Source organism: Anolis carolinensis, chromosome 4 (genome assembly GCF_035594765.1).
Source record: "Anolis carolinensis isolate JA03-04 chromosome 4, rAnoCar3.1.pri, whole genome shotgun sequence".
NCBI lineage: Eukaryota > Metazoa > Chordata > Lepidosauria > Squamata > Dactyloidae > Anolis > Anolis carolinensis.
In genome coordinates, this window is record NC_085844.1 from 155,396,855 (window position 1) to 155,420,745 (window position 23,891).

At 42.6% G+C, this 23,891-nt stretch overlaps 1 protein-coding gene across 1 annotated transcript in view; it reads right to left on the minus strand.

Moving 5' to 3' along the window:
- The window catches only part of LOC100558339 (calcium-activated chloride channel regulator 1), a 53,490-nt gene extending 47,952 nt beyond the window's left edge, over window positions 1-5,538 (minus strand). The window contains exons 1-3 of the mRNA XM_062978062.1: window positions 3,885-5,538; window positions 2,452-2,592; window positions 751-901 (exon numbers count right to left, since the gene is read on the minus strand). Of these exons, the coding sequence (XP_062834132.1) occupies window positions 751-901; window positions 2,452-2,592; window positions 3,885-4,040 (448 nt within the window). The 5' untranslated portion in view covers window positions 4,041-5,538. The remainder of the gene's footprint in view (window positions 1-750; window positions 902-2,451; window positions 2,593-3,884) is intronic.
- Window positions 5,539-23,891: the final 18,353 nt, after the last annotated feature.

A 23,891-nucleotide genomic window follows, 5' to 3' on the forward strand; every position in this document is an offset into this window, starting at 1 on the left:
GGGCTTCATGAGAACCACTACTCCTCTTGATGTTCCTCCAGCAACAGCAAGGGTGTCTCTCTGGGCAGCTAAACCTGGCAATTCTAACTGGATGGCCCCCCAAGAGGGTCTTCCTCCAGGGGCAAACCAGGAATGGGCAACTTGGAAGTCCCTGAACAGACTCAGAAGTGGAGTGGGCAGATCAAAAGACAACTTGGCAAGGTGGCACTACCTGGAGGAATCCTCCACCTTGTGTGACTGTGGAGCTGAACAAACAACTCAGCATATGTATGCTTGCCCACAATGCCCTGCCTCATGTACGGAGGAGGAGTTGTTTAAAGCTACAGACAATGCGGTTGCTGTTGCCCGCTTTTGGTCCAAAACTATTTAGTTGCTTGTGATTTCTTTTCTTTTCTATTTTATTCCCATTATTTGAAATGTATTTGCTGTACCAATGCTTTTGACACGAAATAAATAAAACTACCACCAATTACTCAATACTTTATTTCCCATACCACCATACTTCGCCACAGCAACGCGTGGCCGGGCACAGCTAATATAATATAATATTAAAACATTTCTTGAGACTCCACAAGAAACCTTTGCTTCAAAAATGGTTCAGGGGCAGAAAACGTTTGGGAACCCCTGTTTAGAGAAAGGACAGATTGTAAGATGAAATTGTGTTTTCATGGCTTTTCTAATTCTATGATATATTTTTTGTTGAAAACTTGACTATAGGCCAGCATTTGAGCTTAAATTAAGAGATACTACCTCGTGGCCCATAGATGTAGACCAAAGATTCATCTATCAGGAAGTTGGAGGTGAAATGAATGTAGCGTCCCTTTTTGCCACACCCTCCATACTGCAAAGTGTAAGGATCATTTCCATATTTCACGAAAGGTTCCGCCACTATGATATCAGCCTAAAACAAAATAGGACCTGTTTTAGAGAGCACCATCAAAAGTAGATGTACAAGTAGCAGATGCCAAAGAAGAGGAGGAAGAAGACAATGATAACTATGAAAATTTGTTTAGAATTAAATCTCAACGTGATAAGGACAGTGCTTGAACCTAAGGTAAGCCTTATAAAATCAGGTTAAGGGTGTAAATAAGACAGGATCTTGTTTCCAAGATACTTTTCTGGACAACTGTAAATACAATTTGAAAGCTACCTCTCCACCCTTTCTCCTCACCTCCCACGCTGTCCAGGCTCTTATCCTTGCTAACCAGATCCTTTCCCCCCGCCTTAAGTACTGCCCAGACGCTTTTCCTTTCCACCAAGACCCTATGTTCAGCAACAGACAAGAGGGACCCAAACACAAATCAAGGAACATGAAAGGCACTGCCAACTAATTCATCCAGAGAAGTAGATCACGTGATGTTAATGGATCACGTGATGTTAATGGATCATGTGATGTTAATAGTTTTAATTGTGTTTTAATTGTATTTTAATGTATATTTTAAATGACTTTCTTTGTATTTTGTTTTAAAAGGCATTGAATTACTGCCACATTGTCAAGCTGCCCTGAATCCCCTCTGGGGTGAGAAGCATGGGGTAAAAGTATAGTAAATAAATAAATAAGTCAGCCATAGCAAAGCACTTGATGAACCAACCTGGACACAGCAGATTATTTGAAAACGGAGAAATGCTGGACCACTCTAACAACCACCAAGTCAGACTACACACACAAGGCATTGAAATCCAAAAGCACGTGGACAATTTCAACAGAAAAGAGGAAACCATGAAAATAAACAAAATCTGGCTACCAGTATTTTAAAAAACTCTATAAATCAGGACAGTAAATAAAGAACAACACTCACAAAAAGGGGAATTCCAAACAGGAAACAATCAGGGCCAGCCAACACCTCCCAACAAAGGATACCCCCGGGCAGGAAGCAGCCAGGCTTTGAAGCTGCAAGGCTATTCAATGATAATCAAGTTGGCCAATTGCAACATTCACACTTGCCTCAAATAGACAAAAGTTCTCTCCCACACCCTGGACATTCCACAGATATAAACCCCACTGGCCTGGTTTTCAACAGACCTCACAACCTCTGAGGATGCCTGCCACAGATGTGGGTGAAACGTCAAGAGAGAATGCGCCTGGAACATGGCCATATAGCCCGAAAAATTCGCAGCAACCCAGTGATTCCAACCATGAAAGCCTTTGATAACACATACTTCTCCACTGTTCCCCATTTTACCCTTGCAACTGATCTTTAGAGGCACATGGCCACTATGTAAACCTGGAAGTTATCTATGGATGTTATGGTTTCAAAGATGCTTATTATCAATATTCTATTAATTGATTTCATGAATCCTACATTAAGGCTGCTATCAAATCCCCCTGCATTCAAAACATGATAATTGTATCTATAATTCTTGATTTTTATCCTGTCTTTCGTCCGATATAGGGATTAAAACAACAAGGGAAACATTACATTTACATTTGAACAGATGCTTCTCACTTACATTCTCATAAGATTCTCTGGATACCCTTCCATATTCAGGTTTGGAGGCCCATGTTGAAGGTATTACAATTTTTATAGTCCTGAAATAAAACCTCTGTTGTGAAGCATGGAAGAGAAAAGATGAAGCCTCTTTAAACATCTCCTAACAAGAACAGGAGAAAACATTATAGAGTGAGTAACATCTTTGTATCTCATTTCTTTCCTAGCATGATATATAACATCATTCTGTTTGTATTTTAATATCATTGCTGGCATTTTTTTTAGTCATGACCTCTTTTTAAAATGATATGAGTTGGCCTGGTCCAGGTATAGGGAAAAATTGAATATCAGTTAACAAAAGAATCATTTTAGAATCATGGAATCATGGAATTGGAAGAGACTCGGGGCCATCCAGTTTAACCGCCTGACTTACAGTTAAAACACAATCAAAGCACCCACATAAATGCCCATCTAGCCTCTGTTTAAAAGCCTCCAAAGAAAGAGTCTCTACCACACTCCGAGGCAGTGAGGCTAGATCTACACTGCCATATAAGTCAGTTCAAAGCAGATAAGCAGGATTTTATATGCCAGTGGGGCCTAAGTTCCACTTTGAACAGCTCTTATGGCCAAGAAGTTCTTCATAATGTTCAGGTGGAACGTCCTTTCTTATCATTTGAACCCATTTGCTCCGAGTCTTAATCAAAGGGGGCTATTTGTACCGTTACCCCAAAAATAAGACATCTCCTAAAAATAAGACCTAGTAGAGGTTTTGCTGAATTGCTAAATATAAGGCCTCCCCCAAAAGTCAGACCTAGCAAAGTTTTTGTTTGGAAACATGCCCACCAAACAGAATAACAGAGTATACAGGATTGGTAAATGTATGTACCATAGATTGTTGTACATGGAAATAATGGAGTAACAAGAAAATCTTGATAAGATTCACAGTTTGTCTGGTAATGCTGGTTTGTGATGGCAACTACTTACAGTATATAATAAATGTTCAAATTTTTTTGTTCAACAATAAATGTGAATTCTTAATGGAAAAATAAGACATCCCCTGAAAATAAGACCTAGCGCATCTTTGGGAGCAAAAATTAATGTAACACACTGTCTTATTTGCGGGGAAACATGGTATTTTGCCATATAAAATCCATATTATCGGCTTTGAACTGGATTATATGTAGGTGTAGACTTCTATAATCCAGTTCAAAACAGATAATGCAAATTAACTACTTTAATAATCAGCATGCTTTAATAATCAGCCTATGAGAGGATTTACAATAACAACCTAAAACACCCATCTAGGGCCACTTAATCTTGTGGATTAAGTAATAAATAATAAATGATGATGATGATGATGATATATTTATTACCCTCTTCTCCTTGTGTCTCCAGTTAGCTAAAGTCACCAGTGCTGCTACAAGTCAAGACATCAACAAAATGTAGTGATATTACCTTTATGCTGTTAATGATTTTGACATTTTCCGCTATTTTAGGGTCAATTCCTATCACGACATCTTCATATCCACCATTGCGGAGCTTTACAAGGCTCCCCTTCACGCCAAGGAGCAGCAGCAAGGCCATGAAAAGGGGCCACCCTTTCTGCTCCATCTTTGCTTGTGCCAGGCTGTGTCTTGGGCAGAAATGGTGGCACAATGGAGTAACCGAGGCAGCTGTGTGTGCACAAACACATACAAAAAGAAACCCTTGGTTTCATTTAACCAGTATTTTACGACAGACTTTGTTCCGTCAACAATGTTCAGGCACTTGCTCCTGTCACAAATCCTGTCACCATTCCTTAAGAATATCTCTTAGGAAAATGAAGATAAGGCCTCTGCCTCCCTTGGCTTCCTCTGCTGGGTGCTTTGGAGCAGCCCTGAGGCAGACTTATGGCCGGCCTTGTCTTCTGTCTCCATGAGGCAGATCCTCAATCTGGCCGGTGGTTTGCCACCAATCTCTATGTTGCTGAGGGGAGGCCGGCCTTGGGGGACTGGGACGTGGGTAGGCCTTGCGGCCTCTGCAGCCCCTGCTTGCCTTCCTATTGGGAGGAGTGTGGGGAGCCTCAGGCCTTGCAGGTCTCTCTAGGCCCCTCCTAGGCCTGCTGTCTTCACAATGGGCCACGCGGGAAGGGCGAGAGAGAGAGGCCCCCTGTCCTGCCTCAGGTTCCCAGCCTGAGAGTTTCTCCAAAATGTCTTCTAGGAATATATACCTAGGATGCATCTATGCCAGGCATGGGTAAACTTTGGCCCTCCAGGTGTTTTGGACTTCAACTCCCACAATAAATCTACAACTCCTACGCTTCCATAGTATTGATCCCGGGCAGTTCAAGTAGTATCAAATGGCATTAATTCTGCGCATGAGACTTCTAGCAATATAGAACTAGAATATATAATTAACACGGTTTGATACCATCTGAACTGCCATACCTCAATGGTATGTAATTACAAGAGTTTGGTGAGGCATCAGCATCCTTTAGCAGAAATTAAAGAAATTGTGAAACTCCAACTTCAATGATTCCATGGTATTGATGCAGGGCAGTTCAAGTGGTATCAAACTGCATTAATTCTGCACTGTAGATGCACTCCTCTTCAGCATTTGAGTCCCCTCGGGTGAGAAGGGCGGGGTAGAAATGTTATAAATAAATAAATATGTCCAAATCAAACCTTTTCCAACTGTATTTCATAGCATGTCCACTTTTTGAAAAGAGTTAAAAACGTGGATGTTCCACTGTGCCTCTAAGTAGACAACTCATAGCTAGCCCCAGATGGGACCAAAAACCTGTCCTCGCACTTTACTATTGCTCTTATCTTTATTGCTGCCATATGACCTATGCACTTGTCTTATTAAAGGTAAAGGTAAAAGTTTTCCCCTGACGTTAAGTCCAGTCATGTCTGATTCTGGGGGTTGGTGCTCATCTCCATTTCTAAGCCGAAGAGCCAGCATTGTCAGTAGACACTTCCAAGGTCATGTTACCTTCCCGCCGGAGCGGTACCTATTGATCTACTCACATTGGCATGTTTTCAAACTACTAGGTTGGCAGGGCAGAAGCTGGAGCAACAGCGGGCGCTCACTCCGTTCCCGGGATTTGAACCTGGGACCTTTCGGTCTGCAAGTTAAGCAGCTCAGTGCTTTAACACACTTCACCACCGGGGCTCTTGTTTTATTAGCCTATCCTAAATCATTGTTGCACTAGTCCGTCCACCTATGACAATAAGTGAAATTGATTTTGGTTGCTGGTTTGATGGCTTTTTATATATTGTTTTAATGTTATTGTCTTATTTTGTCTTACATTGATGTAAATGCATCTTTATGTAATTACATTTAAAACTGTGTTGTTCGGGCTTGGCCCCATGTAAGCTGCCCATCTTTGGGGAGATGGAGGCGAGGTACAAAAATAAAGTTGTTGTTGTTGTTGTGAGGCGAGGTACAAAAATAAAGTTGTTGTTGTTATTATTATTATTATTAGAAACACAACAAGATGAGTCCACAGCAGATACTCTGCTGGCTGTTGTATTGGATCACATGTCGGACATTTCCCAAGTGTCTAGGACTGTGTGATGTATCGGCGAATAATGCGTGCAGATCCCAGTAAGGTGGCCTTTTGCAGCTGACAGATGGTAATTTTGTCAGCGTCGATTGTGTTTAAGTGCAGGCTAAGGTCTTTAGGCACTGCACCCAGTGTGCCGATCACCATTGGGACCACCTTGACTGGCTTGTGCCAAAGTTTTGTAATTCGATCTTTAAATCCTCATATCGTGTCAGCTTTTCCAGTTGTTTCTCCTCAATCCTACTGTCACCTGGGATTGCAACATCGACAATCCATACTTTGCTTTTTTAACACGATCGTGAGGAGTATTGTGCTCCAAAACCCTGTCTGTCTGAATTCGGAAGTCCCAGAGTAGCTTGACATGTTCATTCTCTGTAACTTTTTCCGACTTGTGATCCCACCAGTTCTTGGTCACAGGCAGACAGGCCCAGCCCAACACGGCACGCTGACCACGCCCCCGCATTGGGCGCTACCTTCCCAGGGGCGCTATTGAGCCCCTGGGAGGCGGGGCCACACCTGGCGGAGGCGGGGTCGTGTGATGCGGGAGGCGTGGCCAGGTCTGGCCCCGCCTCCCGCGGGGCGTGCCCTGGCGCAGCCAGGCTGCGTGTGGCGGCAGTCCTTCCAGGCCGCGACAAAGGCCACGGCCTGGAAGGACTCCCACCGCACGCAGCCTGGCTGGGAGGCGGGGTCGCGCGCCGTGGGAGGCGTGGCCAGGTGTGGCCCTGCCTCCCGCGGGGTGCGCCATGGCACAGCCAGGCTGCGTGTGGCGGCAGTCCTTCCAGGCCGCGACGAAGGCCGCGGCCTGGAAGGACTCCCGCCACATGCAGCCTGGCCGCCCGGCCAGAGAGCATCCCACAGGAGGCAGGACCGGCCACGTCTCCCACGGCGCATGCCCGCTGTGGAGGGAGTCCTTTCAGGCTGCGGCCTGGAAGAACTCCCGCCACAGCCTGGCTGAGCCAGGCCGTGCGCCGCGGGAGGCGGGGCCACGTCTGTCCCCGCCTCCCGCGCCGCGCACGCCCTGTCTCCGCCTCCCGCGCCACAGGAGCCGTGGCCGCCCGGCACGGGAGGCGGGGTTAGGGTGCGGGAGGTGGGGCCAGTCCTGGTCCCGCCTCCCGCGGCGCGGGGGAGGGGGCGCAAAAAAACTTTTTGCGTACCCCTTTAAATTTCCTCAGGCAGGCAGATGGTATTTGTGGCACAAGTTCCAATGAATCATCTGAGCAACGGTGTTATGCCTCTGCTTGTAGTCTGTCTGTGCGATCTTCTTGCAGCAGCTGAGGATGTGATCTATTGTTTCATCTGCTTCCTTTCAGAGTCTACATTTGGGATCTGTTGTCGACTTTTCAATTTTGGCTTTGATGGCATTGGTTCTAATGGCTTGTTCTTTGGCTGCCAGAATCATGCCCTCCGTCTCCCATTTGTGAGCCACAGCCATGTTTTTTCTTTGTCAATTTGGCTCTCAATTTTTCCCATGAACAGTCTGTGGAGAGCCTTCTTTCAGCAGTTTTCTCTTCTCTGGATTTTGTTTTTACGGTATTCACTCTTTGTCTTTTGCACTTGAAGCAGTTTACTACTATTGACTTCCCTCAACGTTGGTTCTTGACTGCCTTTCACATAATCTGCCAGGGCATGTTTCTCTTCCTCTACCATTCGTTTCACTTGCAGAAGCTCTCTGCCTCCTGATTTTCTGTCTGTCGACATCACTACGCGGGTGTAATGAGTAGTGGATTGTCATCAGTTTTCTTGTTTTTCTGTCCAGATCATCTAGCTCTGTTTGTGTCCAGTTTACAATTCCAGCAGTATATCTAATGATGGGTGTGGCCCAGGTGTTGATAGCCTTGATCGTATTTCCGTCATTTAATTTGCTCTTCAAAACCTTTCTGATTCTTTAGATATATTCCCAGGGCAAGCACCCCCAAATCTTGCCAGTATTCACAGTTGGCCATATTGGATGTGTGTGCCAAGTTTAGACCAGATCTGCTGTCGGCTGGGTTCAGGGCTCTCTGGATAAGGGTGAACTACAGCTCCCAGATCCAAGGTGAACCACCCCCAAACCAGGCCTGTATGAACAATTGACCATGTTGGGTCTGTGTGCCAAGTTTGGTCCAGATCTGACATCAGCTGGTTTCAGTGCTTTCTGGATGCAGGTGAACTATAATTCTCAAAATCAAGGTCCATTCCCACTAATCCCTGCAGTATATTCAGTGGGCCATGGGGCTTCTCTGTGCCAAGTTTGGTCCCAGTCCATTGTCAGTGGGGGTCACAGTATCAGTGAAGGTACTGCAAGTTCCATTACCCATGGCAAGTTTGGTCCAGATCCATCGTTGGTTGGGTTAACAGTGTTCTCTGGATGTAGATCTACTGCAACTCTTGTAAACGATGGTGAATTCTCCCCAATCCTCTTGCTCATGGTGAATTTCACTGTTAACTGTGTGTTATAGGAAAGGGTTAAGGTATAGGCAGTGGATGGGGTCATGCAAATTAAGGAACCCTGGGATGTCCATTATAGAGGAAAAACAGAACATCTAAGATGAATTTGTCCTCACATGAAAGTCTTTACTTTGGGGGGGAGGGATGATGTTTGTGGAGGACACTGGCAGAATTTGGGCTACATGTTCATGGTGCTCACTATAACCTGCATGTCAGTGGAGGGAGGGCCATTGGTGTCTCCTGCTCAGTGGGAACTATAACTGTTTGTGGAGGCAGTAGGCTATGTAAGTGGACACCTTCTCCATATACACACATACACACTTTTCACTTTATTATGTGTATAGATATCCCCATATACTTTGTCATTACAATTTGTCTCCTGAAGGATTAATTTAACCTCCTGTTTGCTAGTACAAGTGAATTACTGTGCTGTGAAATGATGCATGTCTAAAAAGTGTGTCACCAATGTTACCAGGGCAGGGTAGGTTTTCCCCCAACACGCCATGCTACTTTGAAAGCCAGGAAACATGGCCAGATTTGAAGACAATAACAGAAGTTTTATTCACTTGGCCAGATGGATGTCACACAGCGTAATCACTCCAAATAACTGACATAACTCTTACTGAAAAATGCAGCACATTTTATACAGTTTGGCAGCTATTCAAACCTCCTGCATCCTCCCCTGGCTGGTCAGGAAATGCCTGTCATCAATGCTCTTTTAATTGATCTGATAATGATGTGCTTCCTAGGATCTGCCTTCTCATTGGCTGAGACTTCCTCCTGACATCACAGACTGAGGCGGAGAGGAAGAGAGAAGAACTGGGATTGATGGGGATTAAAATTAAATGTCTATTGCTGTGCTCACCTTTGAGGCATGTGGGCCTTATTTGTCCAACTAGAAAGAGCGTATTTAGCACTAATGAACTTTGGAAGCTTGGAATAATCTCTACACAATGAGTGAGGAAACCAGAAAGTGATCCAAGTAGGTAAACAAAGTCCTTATTGAGTTCTGGGTCCTGGGGGTTGCTGGCAAGCAGTCTCTCAGCAGTGTAGATCCATCCTGAGAGCACATTACAGCTGTTTTGCAGTGGCCTGATCTGCAGACCTTTGCTTCAGTTAGATCAGTGATTCCCAAAGTGTGCGCTACCGCCCCCTGGTGGGCGCTGCAGCGATCCAGGGGGGCGTTGATGGCCACAGATGCATTTGCCATATGCATTAATACATATATCTTTCTGTTTAATTGCTATTAAAAAATTTAAAAATTAATTTCCAGGTGGCACTGAGTAATATTTTTTTCTGGAATGGGAGCAGTAGGCCAAATACGTTTGGGAACCACTGAGTTAGAATAACAAATTGAATCGGCATCAATCTGGGCAACACCCATTAAATTCCCTAGAATTTAATAAACATCTAAATAGCGAATTCATGCATCATCTTATTTGACGCATAGCTCAAGACTCTAATTTCCATATATGTGTACCTAAAGTATATGTTCAAGCTTATACAAATTTTCATTTAAAGAAAGGAACAGAGTACATTGTACAGTCTAGGCTTTCATCATTAAAAAGACTGATTCCATGCCAAGCCTGTGCTAAAGTTGATGTGATGCAAGGAGAAACTTTATCCTAAATTTACAGTGACCAATTATGTAAAGGAAGCTCTCTACCTTCCCAATGCCACAACCCTTTAATACAGTTCCTCATGTTGTGGTGACCCCCAACCATAAAATTATTTTTGTTGCTACTTCGTAACTGTAATTTTGCTACTGTTATGAATCGTAATCTAAATATCTGATATGCAGGATGAATTTCATTCACTGGACCAAATTTGGCACAAATACCCAATACGCCAAATTTGAATACTGATCCAAATGATTTTGTCATTTGGGAGTTGTAGTTTCTGGGATGTATAGTTAACCTACAATCAAAGAGCATTCTGAACTCCGCCAGTAATGGAATTGAACCAAACTTGGTGCACGAATCTCCCATGACCAACAGAAAATACCGGAAGTGTTTGGTGGGCAATGACCTTGAGTTTTGGAGTTGTAATTCACCTGCATCCAGAGAGCACTGTGGACTCAAACAGTGATGGATCTGGACCAAACTTGGCAAGAATACTCAATACGCCCAAATGTGAACACTGGTGGAGTTTGGGAGAAATAGACCTTGACATTTGGGAGTTGTAGTTGCTGCGACTTATAGTTCACCTACAATCAAAGAGCCCCTTGAACCCCACAAACTATGGAATTGGTCCAAACTTCCCACATAGAACCCCCATGGCCAACAGAAAATACTGGAGGGATTTGAGAGAAAATGACAGTGATTTAGAGGAGAGTTAATTCACCTACCTCCAGAGAGCACTGTGAATTAATATGCATTTTCTGATGGTCTTTAGCAATCCCTCTGACATCCCCTCGCGATCCCTCCAAGGGTCCCGACCCCCTGGTTGAGAAACGCTGCCCTACTCAAAGACCTATTAATAAAGGCCCCTTCTACATTGATATATAATCCAGAATGTCAAATCAAATTATCCACATTATCTGCTTTGAACTGAATTGTGAGCCTACACTGCCATATAATCCAATTCAGATCAGATAATCTGGATTTTATATGGCAGTGTAGAAGGGGGCTAAATTCAGCTGTAGTCTTGTCAATTTTTTTGTCCACTAAAAAAACTGCATGATCCTCTGGTACAGGCATGGGCAGACTTCGGCCCTCCAGGTGCTTTGGACTTCAACTCCCACATACTGGCTCTTAGGAATTGTGGGAGGTGAAGTCCAAAACACCTGGAGGACCGAAGTTTGCCCATGTCTGCTCTGGTGGCACACTATAATCAAAAAAGGATGGCTGCTCCAAAATCCCTATAGCTGTTACTGGCAAATCAGATTGCCGCTCTTGTGAAAGAACAAAATTTAGAGGTATACACTGAGCTTGGAAAGCATTACTTTCTAAGAATTCCCATAATCTCCAGTCAGCACATCATTTTTCCTGTAGATTATGTAATCCAAAAGTTTACAAACATTTGGGAAACACAGGCTAATTACATCGATATTTAAACATGGAAGAAAGCTTATGAAGGTTTTACATTTGTAAATCCTTCAAGAATACCTTCTGAATATCCTTCCCTTCCCTCTGAGTTTAAGCTGCTATATCACTGAGGCAAACAGTATTTTATCAAACTGTAAAATCTGGCAAAAAGTTTAAATTGGTTTCTTTTATAAGACACATGCATACAGTCACCTTGAGCTAACAAAATAATCAATATACCCATTTTACGATTATTCTATTTAAATTCTATGACTCAGTTGAAAGGCAGTTTTATATAGACTGCCGCTAGGAGGGACATGCTACAAGCAGGCTTCATCTCTCCAATCTTGCATAATGCATACGCTGAAGGGGGAAAAGCCACCCAGATTCTAATCAGATAAGGAGCAGCAATAGTCTCATGGTTAATAATTTAAAATCCTACTAAGAAGGTTCTTTTGACAAAGTTTCATTTCACATAGGCCCCTTCCACACAGCTGTATAAAATCCATGTTGGACTGGATTATATGGTAGTGTGGAGTCAGATAGTCCAGTCAAAGCAGATATTGTGGATTAACTGCCTTAATATTCTAGGTTATATGGCTGTGTGGAAGGGCCCATATAATATTAGGTAATTCTTCTTGGCAGGGGGTTGGACTGGATGACCTGTGAGGTCTCTTCCAACTCTATGATTCTATGATTCTAGGTAGTCAGTCCCCACTGGCCCAATACCCCATTAGACACAGGCCATTCAGAAAGCCTCGGATCTAATGGGGTATCTAATTGGTTTGGAACAAAGCAGGGTTTACCTGCTTTGTCCTAAATTAATTTGCTTTTACCGGAGGCGTCATTTGGTTTGGCCAAACCGGGGGGGGGGGGTAACCTCTGGTTGACCCGGAAGGTCATGTAGCCACCACCCCACCAGGGAAAGCACAGAGGTTGGGAGATGTGTGAGAACTAAATCCCGGGAGGAACTGGGATTAAATATCCCAGTTCCTCCTAGGATTTATCCCTGTCTGGAAGGGCCGTATGAGGAAGTCAAAGCATTCAGCCTCAGCTATGTAGCTGAGAAAGGCTTCTATCTGAAACTTTGGAAAGAACCATGCATGATCATAATTTAGTTATGAATTTACAGTAGAGTCTCACTTATCCAAGCCTTGCTTATCCAAGCCTCTGGATAATCCAAGCCATTTTTGTCGTCAATGTTTTCAATATATCGTGATATTTTGGTACTAAATTCATAAATACAGTAATTACAACATAACATTACTGCGTATTGAACTACTTTTTCTGTCAAATTTGTTGTATAACATGAAGTTTTGGTGCTTAATTTGAAAAATCATAACCTAATTTGATGTTTAATAAGCTTTTCCTTAATCCCTCCTTATTATCCAAGATATTCGCTTATCCAAGCTTGGATAAGTGAGGCTCTACTGTATTTGCTTTATTTTTATCCCACCTTCCTCCTGACGTAGGGACTAATTCTGTAGACAAATGTGTACTGCAAATATGCATTAAAATGATCTTATCACATCTGAGTTACTTGTTCAAAGATGAACACACAAACCCGATCCATTAAATGTGTTTACATGAGCTTCAGCATTCAGTATCTGACAATTTCTGGTTAAAGATTTGTATTTTAATTATAACTGTGAGAATATAGTAGTTCAAAAAGCCAACCCGGAACAAATCAGTTCTTTGCTTCAATACATTTTAGAGCATTTGTGCTACAGAACTCAAAGGTGGTACATCTTCCAATGGAAGATGCAAACCACTGAGGGCCCTTCTACACAGGACCAAAAGTGCAGAAGAATCCAGGATAAAGAGGGTGGGTGGCTAAATGATGTTTGCCAAAAATGTGTGCTGGGTCGCATTAACAGCCAAAAAAACATGTGTTAAAAAGGTGTGCTTAAAATCCATTTCGGCCAAAAATATGCATATTTGCATCACTCTATATCCCTGCAGTCAAGGAAAACACATGACTTCATTCCTATGCTCTAGTGTGAACTGCTCCAGCACATGTCTGCCTTTTAAAATCCCAAAACAACTGGTGAGGGCTGTTAACAAATGGAACCATGGACACACATGTGGCTAAATGGAAACACAATTGGAAAGCAATTCCCATGAGAACTCTCTGTAACCATTCCTTTGTTCTAATGTTTATGAAATTTAACAAATCTTGAATGTACACAGTGTGCACCAGCATGGCAGGCCAGTGACCCCAAAGGGAAATGAGTTTCAAGAGGGAAAAAGTAAAGACAACAGGAGGGTGAGGATAGATAATGATAAGAAATCTACTTGTGTGCATGTTCTGACAGCTGTATTAGTGCTTATAAAGTACAACACATCTTGGAGAGTCTATTAAAAAAAGCAAACTTCTGGCAGATGTCCCCCATCTATCTTGCAGATTTCTAAAATCTTTCTTGCAGATTTCTAAAAGATGGAAGGGGACCATTTACCGGAACTGACAACTCCATGTTTGGACTTTCTATCAGGTACCACAAATTTTTGCCTGGATTATGAAGCTGTCTGGAAGTAAAGGTATCCAAAAGATTGACTTCTCCTGCATCAACCTGCTTGCAATTTAGGGCCCTTCCACACAGCCATATAATCCAGAATATCAAAGCAGAAAATCCACAATATCTGCTTTGAATCCACTTCAATGTGGATTTTATACAACTGTGGGGAAGGGCCTAAAGGGGCCTTACAGTTTTCAGTGAAGTTATTCTGCATCAGTCAGCTGCTGAATTTGCTGAATGAAAGGTTATTGGTTTGTATCTGGGGAGCGAGGTGAGCTCCCACTGTTAGACCCAGCTTTGGCCAACGTGGCAGTTTGAAAACATGCAAATGTGAGTAGATCAATAGGTACCACTCTGATGGGAAGGTAATGACGCTCCATGCAGTCATGTCAGCCACATGACATTGGAGATATCTACAGACCATGCCAGCTCTTTGGCTTAGAAATGGAGAGGAGCACCAACACCCGGAGTTGGACACAGCTAGATTTAATGTCAGGGGAAAACCTTTACCCTTTACCTATTCTGCATCACCCTACTAAAGAAAATTAAGATGCTTGGAGTTATGGGTAACAGGTTGGTGGAGTTTTCTTTGGCAGCAAATTGAATATGGAACTCCATCCTTTTGATGGTTGCTGTGGCTCCAAACTTGCCTGACTCTAGAGATGCCACTGAAGGTGGTTTTCTTTAGATCGGTATTAGATTGCCTCCCTTGGGGTTTTACCTCTGTGCTTCCTGGAAGCCTTTAAAATATTGGTGTCATTTACTTCAAAGAAATTAGCTATAGGGAAACAGATGATATATATGTGGCTGAAGGTCAGTTTCTCTCTTGAATGAGCAATAATAAGTTCAGGAGAATGTAACCTTTGGTATATGTCAAAGCATTCACCACCTATGCCTTTCAGTAAGACCCGAGATCAATTCATACTACAAAATTATAGCAATATTGTTCCATTTTAGCTGTTCCTTCTCATGGAAGCCTGGGATTTGTAGTTTCGTGAGGGACAGAAGCATTCTGGCTGATAGTTCTACATGCCCCTATCTAAACTTCGTCCCAAAATCCCATAGGATGGAGCATGGCAGATAAAGTGTAATAACAAGCCTATAAATGTGTGCTATGAATGAGGCCCAGACATGGGTGGTGAATGCTTGGGCGTATGCAAAAGGGTACAATCAGGAGCAAACTCTTCCCAGAATGTTCCTCACGGTCCACACCTCTTCTTGTTATTGCCTATCAAAGAGAGATAACTGACCTTCACCCACAGATATATTGTATTTCTCTTTATAGCTATTTCTATGCGGAGAGGATTATAGATGCATTTGATAGTACAATAAAATGCGCATATTCAAAAAGTGAGCAAACAGGTGGGGTTGGAAGGATCTCCTTAAATATGTGTTTTTGTCCACTTGTATAACGGGGTAAAATACATAAAACATTTATGATTTATAGGCAATGTACTATATTCTTACATAAGCAGTGTCATTACCTGACAGTTCGCCTAAAAAGAAGAGCACGAAGTCTCCTCTGTTGTGGTGTGTGGCAGTCCATCCTAGCAGGATAGCATGTTTTACAAAGGTTTTGTAATACGGATCCCATCTGCCACAACCAACCAGATTGATGCTCAGGTATGGTAGGAGGAGTCATCCAAAATATCTAGAGGGCACTGGGTTGGGGAATGGTATCTGACACCATTTCTCTGCTGCTTTGTGTGCCATATTTCTCACAAACACCAATCTGGGGTAATAGGGCTCAAGGGATCTTTGCCCCCATACCTCTCTGAAATGTCAGTTTCATAGGATTGCACTGCCAAGCTTTAAACCTGCTCTGAAAGTCCTCAAACTACAAAAATAGTGAAGGATCTGTATACATATTTTTATTTCTTTTGAATGTATGCCTTTATAAAAAAAAATCTCCCTGTTTCAATGCAATTGTTACATTTTTCCTTTTTCAAATCTTTTTTCCTAAATTACCAAGCATCAGTCTACATCTGTTAATAGTTTTGCGAAATCCTAGATAGATGGCCTGGCAAGATGCATCCTAATGGTAAGTTACAGCTTTTGCCCATCCCGATGTTTCTTTGTTTTTGTTTTTTCATAAAGGCATACCAATAAAAATATCTTCACATACGATTGCTCTTTCAAATTGAAAGGCAGAGCCAAAAATAACTTTGATTGTACTTACATTAAGCTATGCCAAGCTAAATATAACTACTGTATCGCTCATATTAAACCAGCTTGGTTTGTAATAGGCAGTCAGGCCCTTTCTACACTGCCATATAAAATCCAGATTATCTGCTTTGAACTGGATTACATGGCAGTGTAGACTCAGATAATCCAGTTCAGATACTCTGAATTAATAATAATAACAACAACAACTTTATTTTTGTATGCCTCCTCCATCTCCCCAACGGGGACTTGGAGCAGCTCACACGGGGACAAGCCCAATACAGTGGAAAAGAGTAGTAGAGTTGGGTGTCATCTGTGTAGAGATGGCACCGTACTCCAAAACTCCGGATTTGATAATCTGGATTATATGGCAGAGTAGAAGGGGCCTCAGTTCACAGGGGTTGCCTCTAAGGACCCTTCCACACAGACATATAACCTAGAAGATCAAGATAGAAAATGCCACAATATCTGCTTTGAACTGGGTTATCTGAGTCCACACTGCCATATCCCAGTTCAAAGCAGAAAATGTGGGATTTTATTCAACTGTGTGGAAGGGACCTAAGGCTGGATCTATACTACTCTATATCACAGGATCTGGTTCCAGTTTATCTGCTTTGAACTGGATTATATGAGTCTACACTGCCAGATAATCTGGGATCAGATAATGAGATATAGGGTAGTGTAGAACCAGCCTAAGGGTCATATAACATAGAATATCAAGGCAGATAATCCACAATATCTGCTTTGAACTGGGTTATTTGAGTCTACACTTCCATATAATCCAGTTCAATGTGGATTTATACAGCTGTGTGGAAGGAGCCTAGAACACACACAGACATCCCGCTAACAAGCATCACCGGGGGCCCTAACACCCTTTCACACAGATGTATAAAATCCTAATTTAACTGGATTATAGGGCAATGTGGATTCAGGGCCATTCCACACAGTTATATAATCCAGAATATCAAGGCAGGAAATCCCACAATATCAGCTTTGAACTGGGTTATCTGAGCCCACACTGCCATATATTCCAGTTCAACGCAAAAAGTGCGGGATTTTATTCAGCTGTGTGGAAGGGGCCTAGGATACACATAAAACCTGGGATCAGATCCTGGGATATAGGGCCTGTCTGGAAAGGCCCTAAGTCAAGATGCTTGGCCCATTATCTTTAGTTATGAGGGTGATGGGGAATGATCTCAGGACAAGAGTATGAGTACACTGGACAAAAAGTATGTGCAAAAATCCGTTCCTGACATGGAGTTTTCGATCTGAATGTTATATTCCGTCCAGCTGTGGTTGATACTTCCATGCTTACGTCACCATACTTCCTGATCGCAAATCCCGGAATAATCTTGACCTACTCCTTAACCCTGCATAAATTTGCATGAAATAATACAGTAAATGAAATTTCTATCTTGAGAGATAGAACAAAGGTAGGTAATATCACTACGTTTCGTTTTTAAATATGCCATTCCTGGCAGTGAGATCATAAACTCAACAGAAGGCCACGTATTCGAAGAACTTTGTACTTCTATCTTATCAGGATAACCCTTTGCTCACGGAGGGGGACTACATAATATGAGGATTGGTTGGCGTGTCAGCTGTCAGAGTAACTGATTTTGAAATGAAATAACCTAACATAGACTCACAGCTAGCATGGTGTAACGATTGGAGCGTTGGACTATGACCCTGGAGACCAGGGTTTAGTTTCCTGCTCATGGGTGACCCTGGACAAGTAACACACCTTCGTCCCAGAAAACAGGTTCACCAGGAGTCAGAACTGATTTCAAGGCAAAAAACAACACATAGCCCTACTGAATACAAGCGATCCTACTCCCAATAAAGCATGGATGGGAGTGCAACCTTACTGGATCATCAGAGCATTGATATTCTAATGCATTTGTTCTGATTGATTACACTGACCTCCCTGACCTGGTAGTGGGCAGACTTATTGTCTGGAACAGATTTAGTATGCGGATTTTGTGGAAGATATTTGTGTTACTGCACCTTTCCCATGGGGTCCTATGTATCTTCTACATTTCATCAGTTTGGCTGGCTTTCAAAGAGGCATACGGATTATTTTTTTCAAAATAACATGCATTCTTCATAACGTGTCAAAACACGGGGTCCTGCTTAATCTTAATGCATTATTCTTCCTAGTTAAGCAAAAGTAATTACTGAATGTGGTTAATCTTCTTGGCGCAAATGTAGGTTCTGTTGGAAGTGAAAGGTTTATTGAAGAATTCCCATGGCCTATCCTTGTCAGAAAGAAATAATAATAATAATAACAACAACAACAACACACCAAACATCACAGTTGTGGAAAAGAAAAAGGTTTGGATTATTGATGTCGCCATCCCAGGTGACAGTCGCATTGACGAAAAACAACAGGAAAAACTCAGCCGCTATCAGGACCTCAAAGACTCTGGCAGAAACCAGTGCAGGTGGTCCCAGTGGTGATGGGCACATTGGGTGCCGTGCCAAAAGATCTCAGCCGGCATTTGGAAACAATAGACATTGACAAAATTACGATCTGCCAGCTGCAAAAGGCCACCCTGCTGGGATCTGCGCGCATCATCCGAAAATACATCACACAGTCCTAGACACTTGGGAAGTGTTCAACTTGTGATTTTGTGATATGAAATCCAGCATATCTATCTTGTTTGCTGTGTCATAATAAAATAATAACAACAACAACTACTACTACTGCTACTACTTTATTTTTGTACCCCGCCTCCATCTCCCCAACGGGACTCGTAGCGGCTTATGTATGGCACAAGGTGCCTAAAACATCGCATAAAATAAACACACAGTCCAATACAAAATAAAACCACAAGTATATAAAATAACAATTTGAACTCAGAACAGTGCCAATAACCTAGTGTCATCTGATGTATCCTGTATAAATCCTGTATAAATCTGCTTAGAAGCAAGCCCCCTTGAATTCAATGGAACATAGCTCCCTTGTGGCAGCAAAAAATAACGTTGCTATCTTACTTTTATGCACAGGTACAATATGGGACATTAATGGAGTTTCCTATTACCTTGCAAGATGCCTGATAGTGGTCTGTATGCCACCCCAATACGCTAGTAGGAAAATAAATAAGGAACACAGATTCGGCCTTGATTATATGGCAGATTCTCAGGCCCCTTCTAAACAGCCATATGTTCCAGATTATCAAAGAAGATAATCCACATTATCTCCTTTAAACTGGATTATCTGAGTCTACACTGCCAGTTAATCTAGTTCAAAACAGATAATCTGGATTTTATATGACAGTGTAGAAGGGGCCTCATTTAACTGAAACTTCAGCAACCAGCCAAAAATTGAAGCAATAATGCAAAGCTGTTCTTATAATAGAATTGAACTGGGTTACATTCAGTTAAGTTGGTCTTCATTTGCTCTCTACACAGAGAAGCCACTGAAATCCACAAGTATGTGGACAATTTCAACAGAAAGGAGGAAACCATGAAAATGAACAAAATCTAACTACCAGTATTAAAAAAAACCTCTAAAATCAGGACAGTAAATAAAGAACAACACTCTGAAAACAGGGGAATTCTAAACAGGAAACAATTAGGGCCAGCCAACACTTTCCAACAAAGGATTCCCCCAGGCAGGAAGCAGCCAGTCTTTGAAGCTGCATGGCCATTCAAGCTAATCAAGGTGGCCAATTGCAACATTCATACTTGTCTCAAACAGACAAGAGTTCTTTCACCCACCCAGAACATTCCATAGATATGTAAACCCCACATGACTAGTTTCCAATAGACCTCACCATCTCTGAGGATGCCTGCCATAGGTGTGGACGAAACGTCAGGAGAAAATGCTTCTGGAACATAGCCATACAGCCTGGAAAACTCACAGCAACCCAGTGATTCCGGCTATGAAAGCCTTTGACAAAAAAATAACTGTTTATTTATTTATTATCCACATCTTAAAGCTTGAAGCGGGGCATGACTTAACCAAGATCACCCAGTCAGGTTTGCTATAAGGGGAAAACTGAGTGCAGAAAATTGTTTTTGGTGATAGGGTTCCGATTTAAATGCAAAGTGAATTCAAAGACATGGGAAACCACATATTTGAATGCAACCACTAATGGATACAAGGGGTTTGGCCTTGCCACAAGGCAGAGGGAGAATATGGGTCTCATCGGCCACAGCCAATGGTACGTATCTAGTTATCACATTTATAATCCTGCAATGAATTCAGAATGATTTGCAATAGGGTTGTCCTATTCGTAATGCAATTTTATGCATGTCTACTCAGAAGCAAGTCGTATTTTGTTTGATGGGGCTTCCTTCTGTGTACATATATCTACTCCCCAGAGGAAATCCTATTTACTGAACTGATAGGATTTTGTTTAAAATTCCCTTACGGTTCCTCTGATAAAGCCACAATTTACTGGAAGCTGCGCATCTAACTACTGTACTGGAATTGAGAAGTGAGGGCGCTGTCTATGGAAAATAGATGACTTTGGTCCCTTCGACACTGCCATATAAAATCCAAATTATGTGCTTTGGACTGGATTATATGGCAGTGTGTTATTTATTCATTCAGTTGCTTCCAACTCTTTGTGACCTCATGGACTAGCCCACGCCAGAGCCCTTGTTGGCTGTCACCACCCCCAGCTCCTTCAAGGTCAAGCCAGTCACTTCAAGGATACCATTCATCCATCTTGCCCTTGGTCGTCCTCTCTTCCTTTTTCCTTCCATTTTCCCCAGCATCATTATCTTTTCCAAGCTTTCCTGTCTTCTTATGATGTGGCCAAATACTTCACCTTTGCCTCTAATATCCTTCCCTCCAGTGAGCAGCTGGGCATTATTTCCTGGAGGATGGACTGGTTGGATCTTCTTGCAGTCCAAAGCATTCTCAGGATTTTCGTACAACACCAGATTTCAAAAGCATCTCCTCCTTCTTTGCTCAGCCTTGCTTATGGTCCAGTTCTCGCATCCATATGTTACTACTTAATTAACTACTGTTAATATCATTGCTTTAACTATGCGGACCTTCGTTGTCCATGCGATGTCTCTACTCGTCACTGTTTTATTGAAATTGGTCATTGCTCTTCTCCCAAGAAGTAAATGTCTTCTGATTTCCTGGCTGCAGTATAGCTCTGTAGTAATCTTCACGCCTAGAAATATAGGGAAAGGAACTAGCAGTAGGAAAAATGTTCGCAAGGCTAAAGTGCAAAATGAGCTCAGGATTGCCAGGGACATCAAAAACAACAACAAAAAAGGCTTTTTTGCTTACGTTGGTAGAAAAAGGAAGAACAAGGAGACAATAGGGCCTCTGCAAGGAGAAGATGGGTGATGATGACAAGGGACAGAGATAAGGCAGAACTATTGAATGCCTTCTTTGCTTCGATCTTCTTACAAAAAGAAAGCCATTTTCAACCTCAGCAACATGGAATGGACGAAGGATTCGGGGAAATCCAACCCCAAATAGGGAAACAAGTTGTCCAGGAACACCTGGCCTCTCTAAACAAATTCAAGTCCCCAGGGCCAGATCAGCTACATCCAAGAGTATTGAAGAAACTAGCTGAGGTTATTTCAGAACCACTGGCAATTATCTTTGAGAGTTCTTGGAGAACAGGAGAAGTCCCAGCAGATTGGAGGAGGGCGAATGTGGTCCCTATCTTCAAGAAGGGAAAAAAGAACGACCCAAACAATTACCGTCCGGTCAGCCTCACATCGATACCAGGCAAGATTCTGGAAAAGATCTTTAAGGAAGTGGTCTGCGAACATCTAGAAACAAATGCAGTCATTGCTAATAGCCAACACGGATTTACCAAAAACAAGTCATGCCAGACTAATTTGATTTCTTTTTTCTATAGAGTTACGAGTTGGATCAATACAGGGAACGCTGTGGATGTAGCCTACCTGGATTTCAGTAAGGCCTTCGACAAAGTCCCCCACGACCTTCTGGCAAACAAACTAGTAAAATGTGGGCTAGAAAAAACTACGGTTAGGTGGATCTGTAATTGGCTAAGCGAACGAACCCAAAGGATGCTCACAAATGCGTCGTCTTCATCTTAGAAAGAAGTGACGGGTGGAGTGCCGCAGGGCTCCGTCCTGGGCTCGGTTCTGTTCAACATCTTTATTAACGACTTAGACGAAGGGTTAGAAGGCACGATCATCAAGTTTGCAGACGACACCAAACTGGGAGGGATAGCTAACACTCCAGAAGACAGGAGCAGAATTCAAAACGATCTTGACAGACTAGAGAGATGGGCCGAAACTAACAAAATGAAGTCCAACAGGGACAAATGCAAGATACTTCACTTCGGCAGAAAAAAATGAAATGCAAAGATACAGAATGGGGGACGATGCCTGGCTCGACAGCAGTACATGTGAAAAAGATCTTGGAGTCCTCGTGGACAACAAGTTAAACATGAGCCTACAAGCTTGTTTTCTGCTGCCCTGGAGACTAGGACATGGAACAATGGCTTCAAACTACAGGAAAGGTGATTCCACCTGAACAATTAGGAAGAAATTCCTCACTGTGAGAGCTGTTCAGCAGCGGAACTCTCTGCCCCAGAGTGTGGTGGAGGCTCCTTTTTTGGAGTCTTTTAAGCAGAGGCTGGATGGCCATCTGTCGGGGGTGCTTTGAATACGATTTCCTGCTTCTTAGCGGGGGGTTGGACTAGATGGCCCATGAGGTCTCTTCTAACTCTACTATTCTATGATTCTATGATTCTATAAAGCCTGTCACTGTAAAGGAAAACCTTCACCTTTACCTTATTCGCAGTGCAACCTTATGGTCAGAAGCAAGTCCTGTTTCATTTGATGGGGCTTCCTTCTGTGTGCGTATATCCACTCCCCACATTGGAAATCCTACTGAACTCATAGGACTTTTTAAAAATTCCTTTAAGGTCCCTGTGAGAAGGCCACATTTTACTGGAAGAGGAGCTCCTCACTGCTGGAATTGAGAAGTGAGGGCGCCCTCTATGGAAAATAGATTACTCCGGTCCCTTCTACACTGCCATATAAAATCCAGATGATCTGCTTTGAACTGAATTATATAGCAGTGTAGACTCATATAAGCCAGTTCAAAGCAAATAATGTGGATTTTTTCTGGTTTATCTATATTGTTCAATTTGAATTTTGTTACTTCCACATTTAACATATAAACTATATAATTATACCAAAGTGTCAGAGTCCGTTTTATCTTTCCACTCCCTCACCATTTGAGCACACACTATTAATTTGTCAACCACCTTTCCTTTTGCACATTATAAACTCCTGGTCTCCTTGCATGCAATACATTTATATTGGCTATTATTATTTGTCGTATACAGGGAGTGGAGTGAGCTCCCGCTGTTAGCCCTAGCTCCTGCCAACCTAGCAGTTCGAAAACATGCAAATGCGAGTAGGTCAATAGATTATTATTTGACGGTTTAACATTATATTAATTTCTTCTTCTATCAACACACCTGTCCGCTTTGAACTGGATTGAGTCTACACTGCCTTATAATCTGGATTTTATATGGCAGTGAAGGTGGGGCCTTAGGGAGCGTTTACTGTAGAATGAATGCAGTTTGGCAGCCTTGCAACTGCTATGGCTCAATGCTATGGGGAATCCTAGAATCTGTAATTTGGTGGGGCCTGGGCGCCATCACTTTTTGCAGACCTTGTAAAACTGCAAATCCCAGGATCCCCCTATCCTTGAGCCATGGAAGATCAAGTGGTGCCAAACTGCACTGATTCTACCGTGTGTGGATGCACCTTTAAGATAATGATCGAGGGAGTGGGGCGCCCATTCTTCTCTATTAGAGACCCA